Genomic DNA, 23,789 nt, shown 5'->3' on the forward strand with positions numbered 1-23,789 from the left:
GCTATGGCAGACGTCACGGCGTTGCTATACAGCGCAGCACATGTCAAATGACACGCAGCCTATGATTTTTCTCGATGCTAGAAATGAGTGAAGATGAGAGTAAATGATGCTCAACAAGTCCACTGCGGCGAGAAGGGAAATAAGGAATTCCCCAACTGAATCGATTCGGATTTAAAAATGACAACGAGGTAGCTTTCCGAGAGGTTTTATTGTATCATAAGCAGGAAAAAAAAACACTAATCAGTTGTGTCAGTATGTCTATAAAGGAGCATTATAAACATTGGTATAGTGGAAGTATATCAAGAATACATCTGGATAACCGTGTTATTCTCAGGACATATGCACAAAAAAGAAATACGATAAAGATGACATGAAACATGAACTGGCTTTATCACTTTCCTCAAGGTCATGTGATGCAAAAAGGGCTGTCATAGGCTTCAGACAGGTTATATAGTTTACCACTTCCTTTTAACACATAAACATATTGTATATACTGGTACGTATATATAGATATATATATGTATGTATATATATATATATAGATAGACTTTGTTGTTTATTTTTATTTCCAGAAATGGAAATATCATCTAAATCCCTTTTAAGTAAAAATCATTTGTGGGTAGATATTTTACAAGATGGTAGAGGTAATAACACTGATGTAAAAACTGAAAAGCTCTGTATGAAAGTATAAAAAATTACCTTCACAGTTGACTACCAGTTTCATCAAAAAAAGACCAGAACTTGACATGGCCTGTACTATGTATGTGGAGAAGAGCAGGAGGATATAAAATAACACAAGAATGATAGGCTCTTTCACACACATTCTCTCTTCCCCTCTATAATACCATCACTGTGATGGACTGAAGCATACTTTATTGCAGCCTTTACATGCGTTTCCTATTCATTAGACAGTAAAGCAAAACAGAATCAAACAAAGAAAGGAAAGTGACAAAATATGTAGTCCTCATTATATCTCTCAAAGTATTTTCCCCTTTCTACCGCCATCCACCATTCAGGCACAGTCATATCGTCCCAGGTTCCTATTTCATTTTAGTATTGTTTTCATATGCCGTCTCTCCGTCCTCCAACTGGTGATTGCTTATTGGACACTACTTCCATACCTTCCATCATCTCTCCTTTTAAACATTTAAGAGTTGAGATGCTCCACTTGAATGGTGGACGTTGCCACACTGAGACAGAGGTCCTTGTGGGCAGCCATGTCTGACACACTGACTGGTTTGTACTGGATGTCACTGGCGGACACTGTCTTATACTGGTGCAAGTCAAAAGGACAGGGCATGGACTGTGTCTGGGGGTAGTTTCCTTGGTTCTGTCCCTGCTGTCCTCCTCCTCCGCCACCAGCTCCTCCAGGCCTGGCTGACCTACTATCTGTGCTCTCGCCTCGGTTTTGAGCACCGCCCTGGCCTGGATCCTGTCTTTGGTTGGGGTTCTGTTGAGCTTGCTGTGCTGCAGCCACCACTGATGCCGTTAGCTGATCTGGGTTGTGTTTCTGCATGTGTTTCACTAGATATGTCTCCTGGGATTTGGGGATGAGGAGAAGAAGTGGGGTTAGTGGACTAAATAGCGTAAAGTAGATGCCAAGTGTGTGATACCAGTATTGCGTTGCAAGGTGTTTGACACAGAAATGTTGTTCAGAAATGTATATTTGCCTTACCGATGTGTAAGTACGGTTGCAGAGGCCACATGAGTAGAGCTTGGCGTGTTTCACCGTGTGTGTGGACAGATGCACTTCAAGGCTGGCTGCATCCGTGTACCCTCTATTACAGTTAGCACACTTGTAGGGTTTGTCCTTGTTGTGTTGCCGTCGGTGGGACTGGAAAAGAGAACGGCCAGTAAAACTAGAGCCACAGGAGTGTTTGCCTCTAAACTGAACGCTCACAACTAAATGTCCCAAGGTGACATACATTTTTAATTTCCGTTCTAGGAGAACAAAATTATCCCTTACCTGCAGGTTGGATAGTTGCGTGAAAGATTTCTCACAGCCAGGATGGACACACTTGTAGGGCCGGTCTCCAGTGTGAATCCTGAAAACACACACACACACACATGTAAAACACCCTCCCAACTCCCTCCGTCACATTTTTATGACAGTGACCTAACCTGACCGCTAAAAGACACAGAAGCAGATGAGAAACCCAAGCCCGGTGATTCACTTACCTGTTGTGCTGCTGGAGGTGACTGAGCTGTCTGAAGCACTTTTGGCAGTAGGAGCAGGTGTAGGGTTTCACTCCAGTGTGGATGCGGATATGCTGGGCCAGGTAGCTGGAGTTGGCAAAGGACTTGGTACAGTGGGGACACTTGTGAGGCTTCGACTCGGTGTGGTTCCTTACGAGGGGGGGAAAAAAGGGGGATTCAAAGCCAAAGAAGAATATGAGAGTAAGGATAGAGGAGGAAATACCTTATTTCTATGTACCACACCCAATTTACACAGATTCCAAAAAAAACAAAAACAAAACGAACACACAAACTGTGAGGAATAGCTGTCATTCAAAAAGGAAATTAATAATAAGAATACTGAAATCTATAAAATGTAAGAGGATTTTGTCGGGACAAGAACAATTTCAAAAATCTACAACACACAAACGTGCATATAATTTATCAGTGTTCTGTCCAGTCCGATAAGCGCTGGGATGACTTTGGCATGTGCCAACAAGTTTCCTTATGATCCACATAGTCTAAGAACAACAAAGCAAAAGAACAGGGTACTTGGACTTGATGGGACCGGCTGTTTTTGATGCATGAGGTTTGAATACGTGAATGACATAAATGTAAAGTAGCCGCGTGTCACAACGTACGGAATGAATCCAACCACAACATCTTAATGGCTTCAAGGATGAGCAACAAATAGTTTCAGGGGAAACAAATGAAAAGGGGAAAAAAAAAAAAGAGGAATTGCATCCCGAGTTAAATGATAAGCAATGGGAAAGCGTCACACGGAGCAAAAGGGGTTTTCGCTGGCAGTTCGGAGAATGTTCTAGTTAAAATTCAAGAGAGCAAAAGCGTTGCAAAGCGTGGTTAAGGAGACCTAGACGACCAAACAATGACACTATGTGCAGAAAGGAAAGTCAAGCGCATCCGAGACGGCCTGAAAATCTGCTCGTATGTTCTTGAGTGTGTGCGAGTGTGTGCGTGAGAAGCGGAGGTGAAGAAGAAATGACAGGACATGCAGATAGAAGAGAAAAAAACAAAAACATAAGGGGCCTAAAAAGTTGGGAAAATAAGATGCTGCACAATCAACTACTGTGCGCACACAAGACAGTGGAAAAAGGTCAAGTATTTGCTTGGCAGCAGTCGGCATCTCAGAACGCCGTGCACGATGTTAAATGGCCGTTCCGGTCGCCTTATAGATCGTGAAACATATATAGGAGGAACGCGCCTGTCTTACAGAAGCGACTTCTCGGTCATAATTTCTGCTCAGATGTTGGGTAAGTTTCAGAAAAAAGGTCACTTCTGGATGAACGGCTTGAGTAGCATGCATACCAACAGCCACGTGGCAACGTCCTAGGCATCTGCCCTCTACTCTACACACTTTCCCACTGGATTAGCAAGATGGAGGACAGGGTTCTGGGGTTTGTGAGGGTGGCGGCATGGTTAGAGGATAAGGAGCACGGTGCGTCGGTGCAGGGGTTGGTTGGTTTGTGGGGGGTGGGGGCTGCAGTACCGTGTGTGCTGCTGTAAATGACTGAGCTGCCTGAAAGATTTCTGGCAGTAGGAGCAGGTGTAGGGCTTGGCGCCGCTGTGGATGCGGATATGCTGGGCCAGGTAGCTGGAGTTGGCGAATGACTTGGCGCAGTGAGGACACTTGTGAGGCTTGGCCTCTGTGTGCGACTTGGAGTGGATCTGCATGTCAGACTTACTGAAGAAGGTCGCCGCACACATCCGGCACCTACAGGCGGAAAAACACAGGGACGGGAGGGTGGGGTGGAAGGGCAAGAAAGGAAGGAGAGGGAGATGACCACAGAGAGGGAGACAGAGGGAAGCAGAGAGAGGAGGACAGGAAAGAAAAAAGAAAAAAAAAGGGACAAGATGACGGTGGTTGAAAGAAGACATGGAAAGAGACCCACAGAGAGAGATAAGACACAACAGGCAATGACACCCAGTGCAAGAGATAAAAAAAATGAAATAAAAAAATAACGAGGTGGACCGATTATGAGACGGACAGGTAAACACGAGGGAGAGACAAGAAGGGTCAGTGAGAACCGAAGGGGAGAGTTCGATACTACAACTGTGAAAAACACATGAGCGTACCTGAGGGGATCCTACGACTGGAAGACCATGCAATAAAGAGACAGTAACAGGACAGAGGACAGCGGGGAGTAAGCGATGATGTGTGACCAGAGTGTGCCGACTGCGGGGACAGAGGGCGTCGTCTATGAAGCAGAGCGAGCACTCGTGTCTGTCTTCTAACGTGCAGGTTCACGGACAGCGGGGAGTCTTGCACCGCTCAGCCACAGCGCCGGTGTGTTCTGCCATAACATGCAGTGAGGTGTGTGTACAATTACTGAGAGTTTGTGTGTGTGTGTGTGTTGTTGTGTGTCAGATGCTAACATCCAGCGGTGCCCAGTGCATCTACACAAGCCTGTGCCTAACAGCAGTATGCTGATACGGACAGAACACGGGGGTATGAGAGCGCTTGCATTCCACAGCTAGGACACTGAAGAAACGGGCGTGGCGAGCAGGATGTTGGCCTATTTGTCCGTTCAGGCGACGCCATACCTGTACGTCTTGGTGCCGTCTTTCAGTCCGTGGTCTTCGTCTTCATTCGACAGGTCATACGGGTCGCCGGCATGATGCTGCAAAGACATAACCTACCAAAAGTTAAATGATGTGAGCTTTACCACATCGCGGCGGCGTCCCGAAATGCTCCCGAGCACAGAAATTCTCTTACCTGGCCGCTGGCCGTCAGGTGAGCCAGGATGAGCGTCTCGTTTCCCGCTGAAAGCGGGTGTCCGCCGATGGGACCCACCCTCGGGAGAGCGGTCTTCTTCTTTCTGCCCCGTTTGGAGGGCGTTGGCATAACGACCACATGGGGAGCCCCATCCCCTTCTTTTTTTTCTTAGGAGCCGGGTTTAAGGAGAGAACATCATTGACGATGATGATTATTGTATGCGAGTATTTTCGGGGGCGTTACATCATTTTGGCCCCCCCAAAAAACAACCACATATTAATCTAATCACTCATTAGCAAACCATTATGCAAATCCTTATTACCCAACAACGTGAGCAAGCTAACGATGTCCGAGTCGGCCGAATATGAAACGCGTCGTTCAGCAGATGAGCAGCGGTTCTTTCTAGACCGGGCTCTGCAGAACCCCCTTGACATTAACGAGTTTATTAAGTGCTTCTACTGTGAATGGGAAATGAAATTGTAGCAAGAGCAGTAGGCCCTTCCTCCAGTGACTGTAAATCTCCAAATGATGTGAAGTGAAATGGTCCACTGCGCTTATAATTTGGAAACAACGTGAACTGAAATTGAACAAAATATCCCACCCCCCCCCCCCTCTCATCACACAGCCTGGTTATTGGGCAATAACACAACGTGCAAGGTATGGTGTCACCTTATGGCTTGTAAAAACCCCCCAAAAAAAACAGTATACAACAAGTGTGTCGAGGCCTGACAATAATTCACATCCCTGCAGCATCGTGTGAAAGCGTTACCTGCATTAGGGGCATGGAGTGCAGAAACAATCATGGTTGTTGTTGGATGACCAGAGACAAAAGACTGAGAGGAGGTGGGAGATACAAGTGTGCCCTGAGGAGTCGTTATGACCAGACCCGCTACAGACAGATAGAGAGAGAGAGAGAGAGAGAGAGAGAGAGAGAGAGGGAGTAAGCCAGACAGAGAGACAGAACCACACATTCAGAATCTCTATCAAGACCCCAATCTTGCCCCTGGCGAGCCGAATTTACCTGCCGTCATGATGCCCGTGGAAGGGACGGGAACCACTGTGATGTTCTGAGCGTTGTGAGGGGGGTGTAGGTGTCCTCCGGGCCCGGGTTGCCCGCCTCCCTCCTGCTTAGTGCCCGGGCCAGGGATGGTCAGCACAGTTGTCTGGTAGTGGGGGGCGGATGGAGGGGAAAAGGCGGCATTCTTCTCCTGTTGCTCTTTCATCTTGTTCAGGAACATGGCATTTTCGATCTGTCGGTACAGAGGGGAGGGATGTACAGATGAAGGGTGCACGTCTCATATTTATCCTCACTTCTATGGCATAATTTCAAAATGGTCCTCGTGATCAACAGTTTTCCATTCTGCCAGGTAGATCTTTACGGTCACCTACTGTGCCAGGGGCACGAGGAACTGTGTTGTGACAGCAAAGACGGAAAGCTGAATCTGTTCATCTGGACACAATGTTTATTGAGACCCCCTTTTTCTCCCAAATTGTACCCGTCCAATTACCCCACTCTTCCGAGCCATCCTGGTCGCTGCACCACCCCCTCTGCCGATCTGGGGAGGGCTGCAGACTACCACGTCTCCTCGGATACATGTGGAGTCGCCAGCCGCTTCTTTTCACCTGACAGTAAAGAGTTTCACCGGGGGGGGGCGTATTCCCCCCAGTTCCCCCTCCCGCCTCAACAGGCGCCCTGACCAACCAGAGGAGGTGCTAGTGCAGCGACCAGGACATATACCCACATCCTGCTTCCCACCCGCATACACGGCCGATTGTGTCTGTAGGGACGCTCGACCGAGCCGGAGGTAACGTGGGGATTCGAACCGGCGATCCCCATGTTGGTAGGCAGCGGAATAGACCACTACACTACCCAGGCGCCCCCACACGTTACCTCTTCTGTGTGTAACGCGTCAGGCCAGGACTCCGCAGTCTACACCCACCTACAGGCCAGTGGCCAGTATTTCAAGGACGAGGATGTGCACATCCTTGATAGGGAGGAACGCTGGTTTGAACAGGGAGTCAAAGAGGCCATCTATGTGAAGAGGGAACAACCATCTCTGAACCAAGGGGGGGGGGGCTAAGAGTACATCTGTCACCATCTTACAATGCTGTGATTGCAACTATTCCCCAGTCCTCTGTGAATAGTACACATGGCCAGTGTAGCTCTGGTTAATAGTCATGATAATTTGCACATGAAACCGATTGTTTTCGGTCATCGGGCCACTGTATTGTTTATAAGGGTGGGGATACCTGTGGTCAGTTGAGGCTGAAGAGGTCACTTAGATGAGTGATGAAACATTTCCCTCTCAAGAAAGAAGAAAGCCACTTTATTTGACATTGTATTCTTACAACAAATTGTATTCTTACAATGAATTTTGTTCTCTGCATTTAACCCATCCCATTGTGGGCAGCTGCAGCGCCCGGGGACCAACTCCAGTTCTTCTTTCCATTGTGTTGTGTCCAAATGAAATGATTCAGCTTTCTTTGATTTTCTTATCTGGATTATTGAGCATTCATAAAGATGTGTTGTGAAAGGATATTTGTGCAAAAGAAGACTATTTTTTCCCGATTCTGTTGCGATTCCTACTAGTTGCTGATAATGGTCACTAGAGAAAAAAAAATTACTCATTGTACCTGTAAAGCAACTCTAGAGGAATACAGCAGCTGGCCCAACACTTATGACACACCTCATCATTTCTCTGTCTGGCAACCAATCTTATAGTATATGGCCAAAAGTAATCCACTCTCATTGACCTCTTGGGTGGTTTGAACAAGCGTAGATGGGCAGGAGGCAGATCAGCCATTCAAGGCACTGCAGGGTTGGTCCGCCGTTTACAGCACTGATGACAAGATTGCTGATGATGGATTGCTGCCCTTCCTCTCAAGACTGATAACCTTCTCCTGATTTCTACGAATATCCACTCCAAGCCTGGGTGCATCATAGTCTTTGATAATAAACCGAGTACAAGGATGTCCTGGGTCCAACAAAACTGGATGTGTTGTATCAGAATTTATAACCTTAACTCTCCAAAGACTGTTTCCCACACCGCAGTCCAATTCTGATCAAACTCAGCGGGCGAGGGTGATTAAAAAAAAAGTAGGCCTTATTTGGCAAAAGGTTTCCCTGATTTTCAGAGGAAAACCTATTTATCTGTGACCAATTCATCTGCAATGCACTATCCTTATTATCTGTTGAAGTACGAGTTGCTCCATTCCAAATGCCCCATCGAGCGACTTCTCTGCGGCCTTGAGCGATTCCTGGCTTTGTTTCATAACTGTGGAGCATCAGCTAAGTGGGATGCTAGGATCTACACAGGCACGGTAGGAGATATTTCGTTTCTCGATTGCCATTTCCTTTCTGAAGAAGTGGTTGATGGCCATGACGGTAGGCTCCCTGAATTTCTGCTATACATATTGCCACACATGCTGCATGAGAGCATGAGTCAGACTTTAACCGTGTGAGTAATGCTGTCCTGGAGTCACTCCTCATTAGTGGTTACACAAAGCCATTGTGATTTAGAAAACAAAAATGTCCCATAGCTTGTAGTGTAAAGACAATACAAATCAAAACAGCTCCTTTAACTATCAAATTAAAGTCCAACTTTAACATTGAACTAACTCCTCAAACGGTAGCTAACTATTTAAATTACAGACAAGAATGGAAAGCCAGTCAGCAGTCTCTGGTTTGGGAGCCATCCTCTGGCAGGTAACAGTCAGCGGCGCCCCCAAGGGGGAGCCAGGGGTGGCCACAGCCACCCTGATACTATCCCTAGCCCCCCCCCCCGCTGGCCCCCCCAGCCACGAGTCGCATATGCACAATATGCTTCTGATTATGCATAATATGCTTCTATCTGATATTTTACATTAGGTGCTGTTCACTTAAAATCAATAATGTATATTTTTCTTAACTCTCATATTGACAGTTTTCAACTAGCCTATACAGTATACCGCAACAGCATCATAGAATTCCCGAAATTCAGTCATGGCTTTTGGTTTTGGAGTGCCACCCCAAGATTTTCAGTGCCCCCCCCCCCTACGAAAAATTTCTGGGGGCGCCAGTGGTCACAGTAGCTGGGTTTTCGTCAAGATACTTTCAAGCTTATAACGAAGCCGGGAATCAAAATTCAAACATCATCGTTGTTGCGCAACGAGCGAACCGCGGTTAAGAGCGGTAGCCAATCAGATACAAGGTCAAGGGTTATACGGAAGTGCGTGTTTTTTTGGTTTTTTTTGGGGACGTAAACGCGCTAACAGCAACCTCGTCCCCTGCCTCGTTATTGTCGAGAATAACAGAATATGGTGTCAGAATGAAGCTGGAAAAAGTTATTTGAAGTCACACGAGGGGAGGAGATCGACGCGCCTCCATAAGAGTACTTAAAAAAAAAAAAAAACGCCGCCCCGCACCTCCTCCCGTGTGAGGAGTCGGAGCTAAATGAGCCGAACAAGCTAGCGGCGTCACCGAGGCAAGCCAGAAAAGCCAGCCGGGACAAGCAGCAGCAGCTCCGGCAGGCAGCGCGCAACTGACTCCACCAGGCAAGTTTGATTTGAATAATCCCGGCGAATGGCGACGTTTCGAGCGCTCCAGAATAGCGCCAAGCCTGGATAAACAGACACAAGAATATCAAGTAAATACGCCGATGTACACTCTAGTGCAGGGGTGGGCAGTCTTATCCAGAAAGAGCCGGCGTGGGTGCAGGTTTTTGTTCCGACCAAGCAGTTACACACCCGACCCCCACTAATCAACCGGTAGAGTCTTTGCTGAGGAACTTGATTAGGAGAAACAGGTGTGTAATTGCTTGGTTGGCACAAAGACCTGCACCCACACCGGCCCTTTCTGGATAAGACTGCCCACCCCTGCTCTAGGGGACGAAGCTGAGGATATACTGGATGTCTTGCCCTTAAATCATGATCAGAGAAAATCTTATGACGATGTGAAGCATGCTTTCAAGAAACACTGTGAGGCGCAATCAAGAGCCAGGGGGAAGTGCTGAAGCATCTGTGCATTTGGAGATCTAAGAGAAGAACCGATCAGAGACAGGGTAGTTGTTGGTCTAAGACAGCGGTGGCTAACCATGTGCCATGGAGAGCCATGTGTATGCAGGTTTTCATTCCAACCCGACTCCACACCAGGTGATTTCACTGATACATTCTTCCTCTTTGGTTGAAGGGTTGCTAATCAGTGAAATCACCTGGTGTGGAGTCTGGCTGGAATGAAAACCTGCATACACATGGCTCTCCATGGCACATGGTTAGCCACCCCTGGTCTAAGCGATGCAAGGCTGTCTGAGTCATTGCAGTTAGATCCTGAACTCACATTAGTCAAAACTATAGCCAGTGTGTCACAGTGAAGAAATAAAGAAGCAGCAGCCAGTACTATGAGTCAGCTTAAATGAGAGGCAGTCAGAGAACTTAAATGCAATAATAATGCTCTTAGATGCTTGTTTAGATGCACTTATGACCGCTGATGACTAGTAGTTCTCCTGATTTCCTACGTTAAATACACTTATTGTCAGTCGCTTTGGCTAAAAGCATCGGCTAAATGACTGTAATGTAATAATGTAATATAATAAGTGCAAGGTGACAGACCCAAAGAGGCACAAAATAGCAAAAATTCAGCTCAAAAGTCAAGCCAGAAAATAAAAACAGAGGCACAGGCTGTGGTAGATGTGGAAACGCAATAAAGCACCAATGGAAGGATTGCCCCGCCAAAGATGCAGAATGCCGTAAATGCAAACGAAAAGGACATCTTGCCCGGAAATGTCGATCAGCCAGTGGCACCTGTGATATCACAGAAGATTCTGCGGACCATGGAGCAGAAGATGTCGCCTTTCTTGGTGAGTTGGTTATTGAGATTGACAGTGTTGAACATGAGTGGACAGAAACTCTGGAGCTGAATGGGGAGACAACAGAGTTCAAATTAGACACTGACGCTGGAGTTACAGATATTCCGACGCACCACTATTCCACAGACAAGCATAGGAAACTGCAGCCGCCCAGGATACCCCCTGTATGGTCCAGGCAGGCAGCTTTTGAATGGAAAAGGCTATTTGAAAGTAAAACTGGAGTTTGGAAACAAGACAACTGAACAGGACATTTATGTGGTGGTCAACCTGATGAAACCGCTGTTGGGCCTTCCAGCCATTGAGGCCTTGATGCTTGTTAAATGAGTGCACACAGTTCAGGTGGGTGAAGATGTCAGAAATAGATACCCCATGGTGATGAAAGGGTTGGGGAAGCTGAAGGACTCATACAAGACTGAACTGGAGCCAGAGGCCACACCATATGCTCTGTCTGCCCCACGTTGAGTCCCTCTTCCAATGCAGGATAAAGTCAGGGCAGAACTGAATCGCATGGAAGTGATGGGAGTGATATCTAAGGTCACTCAACCCACTCCGTGGTGTGCCGGCCTAGTGGTTGTGTCCAAAGTGAGATCAAAAGGAGAATATCAGGCTGTATGTAGATCTGACGCCCCTGAATAAATGGGTCAAGCAGGAGAGACATGTCCTACTGGCTGTGGATCACACGCTAGCTATGCTCTCGGGAGCTAAAGTTTTCAACAAATTGGATGCCACTTCAGGATTTTGGAAAATTCCGTTGTCCAAAGACAGCGGTCTCCTGCATAACCCCATTTGGTCGCTACTGTTTCAACAGGCTGCCATTTGGGATATCCTCAGCCCCAGAACATTTCCAGCGATGGATGACACAAATACTGGAGGGCTGCGAAAGAGTGGTATGCCATGCCGATTACATTTTGGTATATGGCAAAGATCAGGCTGAACATGATACCAGGCTGCACCAGGTACTCCGGAGATTGAGAGATGAAAGGCTAACTCTGAACAAGGACAAATATGAGTTTGCCTGGAGAAAAATTATGTTTCTTGGACACCGCATCACCATTGAGGGAGTCAACCCTGACCCAAGCAAGGTAAAAGCCATTCGGGAAATGCCAGAGCCAACCTGCATTGCCGACATCAGAAGAGTGATGGGTATGGCCAATTACCTGGGCAAGTTCCTGCCCCACCTGGCATCATTCACACAACCTCTGAAAGATCTTCTATCTGAGAAGATAGAATGGTTTTGGGGAGCACCACAACGAGAGGCTTTTCAGAAGCTGAAGTCAGAACTAAGCTCACCCAGAGTCCTCGCTGTATACTGTATACCAATGCAGAAATGCGTGTGTCAGCTGACACATCGTCCTTCGGTCTGGGAGCCGTTCTGTTCCAGAAATGCCCAGAGAGTAGTGACTGGAAGCCAGTTGTGTTCATCTCCAGAGGTTTGTCTGATGCTGAAAAACACTATGCTCAGATTGAGAAGGAGGCACTAGCAGTGACCTGGTCATGTGAGCAATCGTACCTGTTTTGGCATGAGGCTCACAATTGAGACAGATCACAAACCTCTGCTGCCCCTACTAAGTACTAAGAAACTGTATGAGCTTTCTCCTCGAATCCTGAGATTCCGACTGAGACTGTTGAAATTCTCATCTGACATTGTACATGTGCCTGGAAAGCTGCTCATCACTGCAGACACACTGTCACGAGCACCAGTGGAATACACAGTCGCTCAGACAGAGAAGGAGCAGGAAGCAGACGGTCTAAATATTTTTGGACTCAATCAGACAGTCTCTTCCTGCTACTAAAGCTAGACCACACCAGCTTGTAGTGAGACAGAAAAAAGACCTCAGCTGCAGTACACAATTGCCCCTTTTCCACTACATGGTACCGGCTCAACTCGACTTGACTCGCAGAGTGTCGTTTTCCATTACTGTAACAGTACCCCCTCAGTGTAGCTGGTCTGCATTGATTTTGGTACCCGCTCCAGTTTTTTAGAACCCTAACAAAGGTGGTACCAGAAAAGTGGTAACAGTTACCAAAATGCCGGTACTTTCCAGTAATGGAAAACAAAAAAGTCGAGTTGAGCCGGTACAATGTAGTGGAAAAGGGGCATAATTCACTACTGTCGCACTGAGTGGCCTGACCCTGCCACCTGATATAGCACCTTACTGGAAGGAGAAACAGAACCTGTCCCTGGCTGGAGATCTTCTCCTGAAAAGACAAAGAATTGTTATCCCCAGCTCGTTGAGAAAATAAATGCTCGATATCCTCCATCAGGGTCACCAAGGGATAGTGAAGTGCTGAGCCAGGGCCTGTCGGTCGGTCTGGTGGCTGGGCTTTCAGCTAACATTAGCCAGAAAGTTGAAAATTGTCTCATATGCACAAAACAGAACAGCACAGAGGGAATCCCTGTTGACGACTCCTGTACCTGAGAGACTGTGGCAATGTGTGCGGACAGACATATTCATCTGGGATAAGACCACCTACCTTGTAGTGGTTGACCATTTCTCCTGATACATTGAAGTTGCCGATTTGCATGTTGCATCCGCCAACACAGTCATATCGGCTCTGAAGAACATCTTTGGTCGGCATGGGGTCCCAGAGCTGCTGATGTCAGACAATGGCCCACAGTATGCCTGTATTCTTTTCAAAGACTTTGCCAGAGAGTATGGATTCACTCACATAACCAGCAGACCAAGATACCCATAAGCCAATGGAGAGGCTGAGCAAGCTGTGACCACCGTGAAAGGCTTCTGGAAAGAGGGAGGAGATTATGCTAAAGCTCTACTTAGTTATCGAGCCACTCCAATGGAGAATTGTTATTCTCCAGCACAGCTTCTCATGGGGAGACGGCTAAGGACCACTGCCTCAAGTCCCCAAAACGTTGTCTCCATACTGGCCCAACATCAAGCAGTTCCGGAGTATGGAGACACAAGGCAAGAAAAAACAAGAGCAACTCTACAACAAATGTCACAGAGCACACTACTTACCTGACTTGCACCCAGGCCAGAGTGTATGGACCACCACAGAGAACACTTGTGGGACTGGCATACAACAGACAGTAGCCCCAATAGCCTACCTTGTCAAAACAGAGAATGGACTGTTGAGGAGAAACCGCATACATCTGTGTGTAACCCATCAGCCAGCATCTGATGCAAACGCCCAAGATGACACAGATGGAGGTAGTGTGGACAAAACGGCAGGTGATCCAGACACCACATATATGTTACAAGATCAGGCAGACACTCGCATCCGCCCAAGAGACTGGACTTATAAAGGTGCATGTTAGTGAGAAACATAAGTGTTACATGTGTTGCGATTTCAGTTAAAGCAGTTTTAGTTCAAAAGAAATGAATGGGATTATTGATGTGAAAAAAAATAGGACTAAGCATTTTGTTATTGTTCAATGCTAGAAAGAGAGGAAAAAAATGTTTCTTACTTAAAAGGAGGAGATGCTGTATAACAGGTTAACCACATTTAAGTGCGGTAGCCAATTAGATACAGGGTCAAGGGTTATACGGAAGTGTGTGTGTGTTTTTTTTTTTGGGACGTAAATGTGTTAACAGCAACCTCAGTCTCTGATTCGTTATTGTCGAGAATAACATAATCGTGGCAGTGGGTTGTGGTTTTTGTGTTGGGTGGAGGTGGCTCTGCTGCATTAGCAGCACGTCTGCAGCACGCAGAAACAGCTGAGTATTAGTGATCAACCCACTATATAGTCGTCTCTGCAGTGAGACTGGGACCTGTAATAAGTTGGAAAGAAAACCTCCGAGTTGGGAGAACACAAGTTGTTATTAGTCCGATTCATGGAGATGGTGATTAGGTGGCCAGTGACTGGTTGAAGTATGTGGTTGACTCAAGAGTGAACCTCAAATTATTGCAATGCCAGTCTGAGATGACTCTGTGACAGCGAGATTCAGAAAGACCTTATCCATATCATCCAGCATATCATAATCCATATCCATCTCAGGTAAATTGCTATTTGGGAAGGTGGAGGCACTGGGTGGGGCAATGGATATGTAGAGGCAGGTGTCTCCAAGAGGACAAGGATAGTGCCAATGTGATATGCAGCTAATTGGAAGATTGTTGACTTCCATTTATTTCCCATTAAATCCAGATTTCCACCCACGATTCTGGTTTATTTGCTTTTTCCACAAATACAAACCCCAATTCCAATGCAGTTGGGATGTTGTGTAAAATGTAAATAAAAACAGAATACAATGATTTGCAAATCCTTTGACCTATATTCAATTGAATACACTACAAAGACAAGATATCTGATGTTCAAACTGATAAACTTTGTTTTTTTGCAAATATTCACTCATTTTGAATTTGATGCCTGCAACAAGTTCCAAAAAAGCTGGGACAGGGGCATGTTTACCACTGTATTACATCACCTTTCCACTCAATAAGCGTTTGGGAACTGAGGACACTAATTGTTGAAGCTTTGTAGGTGGAATTCTTTCCCATTCTTGCTTGATGTACGACTTCAGCTGCTCAACAGTCCGGGGACTCCGTTGTCGTATTTTGCGCTTCATAATGCGCCACACATTTTCAATGGGAGACAGGTCTGGACTGCAGGCAGGCCAGTCTAGTACCCGCTCTCTTACTACGAAGCCACGCTGTTGTAACATGTGCAGAATGTGGCTTGGCATTGTCTTGCTGAAATAAGCAGGGACGTCCCTGAAAAAGACGATGCTTGGATGGCAGCATATGTTGCTCCAAAACCTGTATGTACCTTTCAGCATTAATGGTGCCTTCACAGATGTGCAAGTTACCCATGCCATGGGCACTAACACACCCCCATACCGTCACAGATGCTGGCTTTTGAAATTTGCGCTGATAACAATCTCTGGATGGTCCTTTTCCTCTTTAGCCCGGAGGACACGACGTCCATGATTTCCAAAAACAATTTGAAATGTGGACTCGTCAGACCACAGCACACTTTTCCACTTTGCATCAGTCCATCTCAGATGAGCTCGGGCCCAGAGAAGCCGGCGGCGTTTCTGGGTGTTGTTGATATATGGCTTTCGCTTTGCATGGTAGAGTTTTAACTTGCACTTGTAGATGAGTGACAAACTGTGTTAACTGATAATGGTTTTCCGAAGTGTTCCTGAGCCCACATGGTAATATCCTTTACAGAATGATGTCGGTTTTTAATGCAGTGCCGCCTGAGGGATCAAAGGACACGGGCATTCAATGTTGGTTTTTGGCCTTGCCGCTTATGTGCAGAGATTTCTCTGGATTCTCTGAATCTTTTGATGATATTATGGACTGTAGATGATGAAATCCCTAAATTCCTTGCAGGTGTATGTTAAGAAACGTTGTTCTTAAACTGTTGGACTATTTGCTCACGCAGTTGTTCACAAAATGGTGAACCACGCCCCATCCTTGCTTGTGAACGACTGAGCCTTTTGGGGATGCCCCTTTTATACCCAATCATGACACTCACCGGTTTACAATTAACCTGTTCACCTGTGGAATGTTCCAAACAGGTGTTTTTTGAGCATTCCTCAACTTTTTCAGTCTTTTGTTGCCCCTGTCCCAGCTTTTTTGGAACGTGTTACAGGCATCAAGTTCAAAATGAGTGAATATTTGCAAAAAACAATAAAGTTTATCAGTTTAAACATTAAATATCTTGTTTTTGTATTGTATTCAATTGAATATACGTAAGAAAGGATTTGCAAATCGTTGTATTCTGTTTTTATTCACGTTTTACACAATGTCTCAACTTCATTGGAATTGGGGTTTGTATATTCACTGTGCAAAATGATCAAGGGAAAACTAAACAGTAAATGCAATAGGGCAACTAAGGCAAAGACAGAATAGAGAAATTATTATCAATTGAGAATATATAATATCAATTATTGTTAAATAATGAATAACACAATTTTTCTGTAATAACATAATTCTCACACATTTTTATGATTGCCAATCTCATGTTACTTGTAAAGTCCAATCAATATTTCAATTCTGTGAAATTTTTCTCACTCACGCATTACGATAATTATATAGAGCCATAGTATTCACATTCAATACATCAACCTAATAAATTAATTCAAATTGATATTCATCAAAATTAAAGATTTCTAAAGTGTGTTACATACAAGGACATGAAAAGCAAAGTTCCTGGCTACTAACATTAACAATGAAGAGACACAAAACAGGATGAAACGGATTCAATATGATGGGAATGACACCAAGACCAAACTTCCCATGATAACAAAGGATTTTGGCATGAACATAGACTCAGCTATGAGTACTGATACACCAACTGAAAGAACACAGACAGACATTCACATATTGAGGGCAAAGTTAATGGGCATCTCATCTAATCATCAGCCGCTTCTCCAGGGTTGGGTCACGGTGGTAGCAAGCATGTAGGGCACTCCAGATGTCCCTCTCCCCAACAACGCTCTCCAGCTCCTCCTGGGAATCCCAAGGTGTTCCCAGGCCAGATTGGACATGTAGTCCCTCCAGCGAGTTCTGGGTCTACCCCAGGGTCTCCTCCCAGTTGGACCTGCCTGGAAAACCTCCAAAGGAAGGCGCCCCAGAGGTATCCTAATCAGATGCCCGAACCACCTCAACTGGCTCCTTTCGACACGAAGGAGCAGTGGCTCTACTCCCAGCACCTCACCCTATCTCTAAGGCTAAGCCCAAACACCCTACGGAGGAAACTCATTTCAGCCACTTGCATCTGCAATCTCACCCTTTCGGTCACTACCCAAAGCTCATGACCATAGGTGAGGGTTGGAACGAAGATTGACTTGTAAATTAAGAGCTTTGCTTTCTGGCTCAGCTCCCTCTTCACCACAACGGTCCGGTACAATGTCCGCATTACTGCACCAATCTGCCTGTCAATGTCCTGCTCCATCCTGCGAACCTCTCCAATGTGCGCTGGAGGTCGCATTCTGATGAAGCCAACAAAACTACATCATCTGCAAAGAACAGAGATGCAATTCTGAGGTTCCCAAAATGGACACACTCCTCACCTTGGCTGCACCTTGAGATCCTGTCCATGAATATCACAAACAGAATCAGAGACAAGAGACAACCATGGCAGAGTCCGACACCCACCAAAAATGTGTTTGTCTTTGTGCCGAGAATACGGACACAGCTCTAATTCTGGTTATACAAGGACCAGATGGCTTGTAGCAACTGCCCCGGTACCCCATACTCCCGCAGTACCCCCCACAGAGTGCCCCTGGGTACATGGTTGTAAGCCTTCTCCCAAGTCCACAAAACACATGTAGACTGGCTGGTCAAATTCCCATGCCTCCCTCAGCACTTCCGCAAGGGTAAAGAGTTGGTCCACTGTTCCACGGCCAGGATGGAATCCGCATTGTTTCTCCAGGATCCGAGGTTCGACAATCGGTCGGAGCCTCCTACCGTAAACCAAGAGTAGACTTTCTTAGGGAGGCTGAGCAGTGTGATGCACCAATAATCGGAGCACACCCTCCGGTCCCCTTTTTTAAATATGGGAACCACCACCCCAGTCTGCCACTCCACAGGTACTGTCCCCAACCTCCACGCGACACTGAAGAGGCGTGTCAGCCATGACAGCCCAACAATGTCCAGAGACTTCAGCATCTGAGAGGGCAAATCTCATCCACACCCAGCACCTTGCCACCGATGAGCTTCTTAACTACCTCAGAGAACTCTGCCAGGGATATGGGTGGGGCTTCCCCCGAGTCTTCAGATTCTACCTCCTCCACTGAGGACGTGTTAGTTAATGGGCAATTCAACTGCATATTGGCTCATTTCAATCAAAGTTAACATATGCACTTTTATCCATGCTCATTTACTTCTGAAATAGTTTTGGGACTGGGGTTGGGCGATGTCTACCCAATTGGCATATGACGATGTCCACAGTGAAACATCACGATGGACGATGCTATCATTGTTGGGGGGGTCAGGGGTTACTCCTATAAAAGGTACTATCATGGGCGTCAGCTTGTTTTGAAAAGTGCTTGGAACAATGAAAAGTTAGACATGTTCACACCTTTTTTCAGTGGCACATATACTGCCGATAAATGTAAATGGCACCCCTTTAAGGATTGCCTTTAAAAGCTGCTTGCACTTTTTATGTGTGTTGGGTAATCATATTGGGTCTGTCTCTCTTAATGACATATGTACCTGTGTAATTTTAAAAAGTGGTGGGGACAAAATGGGCAACAACAAAAAGTGGTGGGGAAACGTCCCCAGCGTAAATTATGCCTATGGGTACTTCTTTTTATACTTTTTGTATGTATGCATGTTGAATATTAATTACTTTTTTTTTTGCACATTTGATTCCATTCACAACATCCTTACCTACTCATCCGTCTTTCCTTACTTTTGCTCCATACAGCTTATGCTTAACCCACCTCATTAAGCAGATAATCTGATTATAAAAATATTTAAATGCTAGTCATAGTGCTATAACTGCATAATATACCTGTGAATAAAAACAGCAGTCAGCCCAGCAGATGTGAAAGCATATTGAGCAGTATACATATAACACTGATCCAGTGTGTCTGCTTCTGAAGCCGTGTCTTCAATCCATGTACTTCACATACAGAGGGCAGCACTATAGACAGAGGCATGGGTGTGCTATGGGTTCCCCAATTTCAGCTAAAGTGGCCAACTTGTATATGGAGGAAGTGGAAAAGAGGGCTCTGATGTCCTCTCCGGGGACACCACCTAACCATTGGTTCAGATTTGTGGACGACACCTTGGTTAAAATTAATCTCAGGGCGTACCACATTTCACCGACCACATTACCTCTGTGGACAACCACATCAAGTTCACCAGGGAGGATGTGAAAAATGACAGGTTAGACTTCTTAGACTGTGAAATTGCAGTTGGTGATGGGGGACATTTGATTGTTGATTCATTCATTCAATCATTGTTGATGTTTACCGTAAACCAACACACACTGATCAGTACTTAAGGTTTGACTCTCATCATCCACTGGAGCACAAACTAGGAGTCATGAGGATGCTGTACCAATGAGCTGACAACATCCCATCCAACACAGCGGCCGGGGAAGGGGAGAAATCCCACGTTAAACAGGCCCTGGTTAAGTGTGGTTGTTCTAAATTGGCATTTGTCAAAGCCAGGAAGATGCCCAAATGGTGCACTAGCCAATCAAAGAGAGGAGAAGGACAACAGCTGCCCAAGCATAAACCAGTGGTGATTCCATATGTGGTGGGAGCGTCAGAACAGCTGAGATGCATATTTCCCAAACATCGTGTCTCAGTTGCTTTCAAACCCCAAAACACGCTGCGCCAGAAATTGGCCAACCCCAAGCATCAGGTCCCCCAGCACAAACACAGCAATAGTGTAGTGTATTGTGTACGCTGTTAAGTGCCAGGAGGATTGCCGTGACTTGTACATCGGGGAAACTAAACAGATGCTGGCCAAGAGGATGGCACAACACAGGAGAGCTAACGCAATCACAGCATTGTAAGATGGCAACAGTCTACACCCATCTACAGGCCAGTGGCCACTCTTTCAAGGATGAGGATGCGCATATCCTTGATAGGGAGGAACACTGGTTTGAATGGGGTGTCAAAGAGGCCATCTTTGCCTTTTTCCGCTACATGATACCGGCTCAACTTGACTCGACTTTTTTGTTTTCCATTACTGGAAAGTAGTGGCATTTTGGTAAACTGTTACCACTTTTCTGGTACCACCTTTGCTGAGGTTCCTAGAAAACTGGAGTACCAAAATCAATGCAGACCAGCTATACTGAGGGGGTACTGTTACAGTAATGGAAAACAACACTCTGCAAGTCAAATCGAGTTAAGTTGAGCCAGTACCATGTAGTGGAAAAGGGGCATATGTGAAACGGGAACGACCAGCCCTGAATCGGGGGGAGGGGGGGGCTAAGAGTACAGTACATCTGTTGCTGTCTTACAATGCTGTGATTGCAAACATTCCCAAATCCTCTGTGAATAGTGAACGTGGCCATTGAAACTCTAATTCATGGTCACACCCATGTTTGCATATGAAACGACCAGTTTCATATGCGTTTTGGTTGTTATGCAGATGCATTGTTTATAAGAGTGGGGATGCCTGCAGTCTGTTTAGACTGAAAAGGTCACTTAATTGAGTGATGAAACGTATCTGTCAATAAGCATTGCGTCCAGATGAACTGATTCAACTTTCTTTGATTATAATCAGAATATTAGGCTCCATGTAAACATATAGCTGTTATGCCTCCCGAGGATAAATGAAGATTATTCCGAGCTTCAATTTGTTCCCAAGGGAAATCCCCGCAGACAGGGAATAAATTTGTTGGTGTGTATGTGTGTGTTTTTTTTTTATTCATGATGTTGTGCTCAGTGGTCATTGACCGTCAGCCATCAATCAACATGATATGAGTGACAATTTGAGATGTATGGGTGTTATTTGGAAACAAATCACAGCACAGAGAGCCAGATTATATTGCGAATGAGCAGATCAAAGCGATCAGGTGCATGATCGAGAAAAAAAAGGGGAAAATATGAATTGTTTTTATCATGTTAACATTTTGTCATAAATTCAGGAGTACGCTATTTATTCAACGACGGCTAGAAAGATATATAGACAGCTATAGCCATCCCTATCACTACCAAGAGCACCACGGTGTGTTTTGGTGGATAATGATCGTGGGGATAACGGATGAACCAATTCTAAGTTGGAATTCAGTTGAAATAAGTAGGTGTTTGTCGACCCTTTGCATCATGTCAAATTTACCAGCGGGCCCTATTTGTCTGGAAAAAAGGTATAGAAGTCAATATGTAGTACGGATGGTACGTCTGCCAACAATAAAAAGCCAGATTTTGCCATGGCGTCTATTGTGACCCTCTCCCCTATACAAACGGGAGAGAATGACCCGAACAAAGGCTGAGCTGAGCCGTCAGAGGGATAAAAATGATTTAACATTTAATTAGTGTCGAACCACTAATTAAACAAACCTGTCAATTAATTTGGAAAACAGTCTATATTTGATGGGGCTTCTCTTTCACGATTCAATAAACCACGTCACAACTCCCCCCCCCCCCAAATATCTTCCAGTCTTACCTGTCCTTGTACTGTGGGGACGGGAGACCAGAAATAGGATGAATTGAAGTGGGAGTCCTCCATCATTTCTGCAATAGGACAGCAAAAGATAAATCCTCCAACAAAACTTAGGAGGGGGGGGGGCTGGGGGGGGACAATACAGCACAGCCTGTGGTTTACAGTGATAGACATGGAGTTAGCCACGCCGTTAAAAATGTAAATTGGTTTAATACTGGGTCATAATGGGGGCATTTATTGGAAGCCGTGGACCGCTTGGCCTCCGCCGGCGAAGCCCGAGCCGAGGTAATTCAGACACTTTATGAAGAATGGCAACAATCTTTACAAACAGGCACATTTAGCTGAGAAACGGATACAGTGATGCGGATACAGCCCGACACGCGTACGTTTGGTGTGGATAATGTAATGCGTAACGTTGTAACAACATTCGCTGCCATCCAAAATCCGCCCCCCCACCCCCCCACATCAGCATATCGGGTCCTTCAAACTCATAAATGGCACACGAGATGATTGGCGTCGTCGTTTCGTGTCACGCCGCACGAAACCTTTACGACGGCATTCGCCGTCGAGTTGGAAAACGGGGACAACGCGTCGCTCTTTTCAACTCCCAAACGATGTGCTTTTTGTGTTAAGACAACAACAACTATTCATTTCGGGGCCGATCGCGTTATTTCAGACGCCGCCGTAAAACGTCGGCTATCCATCCCCGGCCCCGGGGTACAAATCAAATCAAACATCTTCACGTTTGCGTTGAGCTGTCGGGCAATAGTGCGACTCCATTTTTCTATTCCTTGCCTATAACCTATGGAGCTAAATTATGGGTCAGACTTCCTAATTAGCGCGAGACAATTCGCCCAATAGCAACATCTGTTCTCTCCAGCGCGCTCCTGCTTGGGGAGAAAAAAAAAAAAAACAACAACCAAAGAGAGAAAAAAAACTCAAGGATAAAAAAAAACGATATGGGGCAAAAAAAAAAAAAAAAAAAACAGAAAGCCCATCTCGCAGACTTCCGGCTGTCGAGACGGGGTGGAGAGGCGACGGGAGAGAGAGTCGTGCAAATTATCGCGAAAACCACCACCGACGCATGACAAATACTGGTATTTACCGGTAACGAAGACTTCGTCTCCCTCCCCGGAGTTCCCGAGTATCGGGGACAAATTGGAAACGATTCCCAAATTGGCCCTATTGTATCGAACCAGCGGGGTTTTTTTTTTTTCAACCCCCTCTTGGTTTTTCTTTTTTTTTTCCCTTTCTTTTTTTTTCCCCTCTCCGGCGGATCGGCTGGCCGTCTCGTCTGCGCTGCACTTCCTTCAAATAAGGTCGCGAGACAAAGGAGGGTGCGTGCGTGGTGACGCCATTTCCGGCGAGTGAGGTCAAACGAATTTAAAAGAGCGAAGAGCACTCGCGTGTTTGTTTGTTTTTTTTTTTAATAACATACTAATCGATTACAAAGTGCGGGTTGAGCTCAAATAGCGGTAGCTGTGCGTCAAATGAGAAGCAAAGTTAGTTTTGGTTTTATTGTCGCGCCGGCGGTGGCGCCCTACTCCGGCAGTGCGTTTGTATTATCTGTAGCCTTCCGTGCGGTGGGGTTATTACCTTTCAGTGTGACTTTACCCTTCGAGTGAGTTGTTTACAATAGGAGACCGTCTGGGGGTTATAGCACGATTTCGATCGGGTAAATACGGAGGTGGGCGTAAAAAAAGGCGAAGTCGCGTTTACGCGACGTGCCTTTCGAGAATCGGGGAAGGAAGGAGACTGGCACGCTTGAGCGTGACCGAACGGGAGGCGGCCGAGGGAAGTGACGGACCAGGAAGTGAGCTGGGGATGGAAGTAGGTGGCGGGAGTTATGAAACGTGGAGTCGAGACGGGAGAGCTGCTGTGGTAGAAAGGAGAGAATTGCAAGGTAATTGTTGTTAAACTTGCGCAAGGGGGGGGCGGGGCTTCTTCCGGCGAATCCAGTGCAGCCAACCAAATCCACATATAGGCTCAAGTCAAGCCAATTT

At 46.0% G+C, this 23,789-nt stretch overlaps 1 protein-coding gene across 8 annotated transcripts; it reads right to left on the minus strand.

Annotated features, from left to right (window-relative positions):
* Positions 1 to 198: 198 nt before the first annotated feature.
* Positions 199 to 23,410, minus strand: znf384b (zinc finger protein 384 b). Of its 8 annotated transcripts, none has more exons than XM_056286091.1 (10): positions 23,383 to 23,410; positions 21,790 to 21,857; positions 5,931 to 6,159; positions 5,679 to 5,798; positions 4,910 to 5,076; positions 4,738 to 4,829; positions 3,683 to 3,907; positions 2,179 to 2,346; positions 1,967 to 2,045; positions 199 to 1,834 (listed from the first exon to the last, which is right to left on the minus strand). In XM_056286091.1, exons 2-10 carry the CDS (start codon positions 21,853 to 21,855, stop codon positions 1,148 to 1,150), a joined length of 1,833 nt encoding a protein of 610 aa, XP_056142066.1. In that variant the 5' UTR covers positions 21,856 to 21,857; positions 23,383 to 23,410; the 3' UTR covers positions 199 to 1,147. The 8 variants fall into 8 exon arrangements, with proteins under 8 accessions (XP_056142066.1, XP_056142065.1, XP_056142068.1 ...); XM_056286090.1 differs by lacking the exon at positions 23,383 to 23,410 and adding an exon at positions 22,892 to 23,063; XM_056286093.1 differs by lacking the exon at positions 23,383 to 23,410 and having other exon boundaries at positions 199 to 1,537; positions 1,676 to 1,834; positions 4,910 to 5,067; positions 21,790 to 22,644.
* Positions 23,411 to 23,789: the final 379 nt, after the last annotated feature.

Source organism: Lampris incognitus, chromosome 9, assembly GCF_029633865.1.
Source record: "Lampris incognitus isolate fLamInc1 chromosome 9, fLamInc1.hap2, whole genome shotgun sequence".
Taxonomy (NCBI): domain Eukaryota; kingdom Metazoa; phylum Chordata; class Actinopteri; order Lampriformes; family Lampridae; genus Lampris; species Lampris incognitus.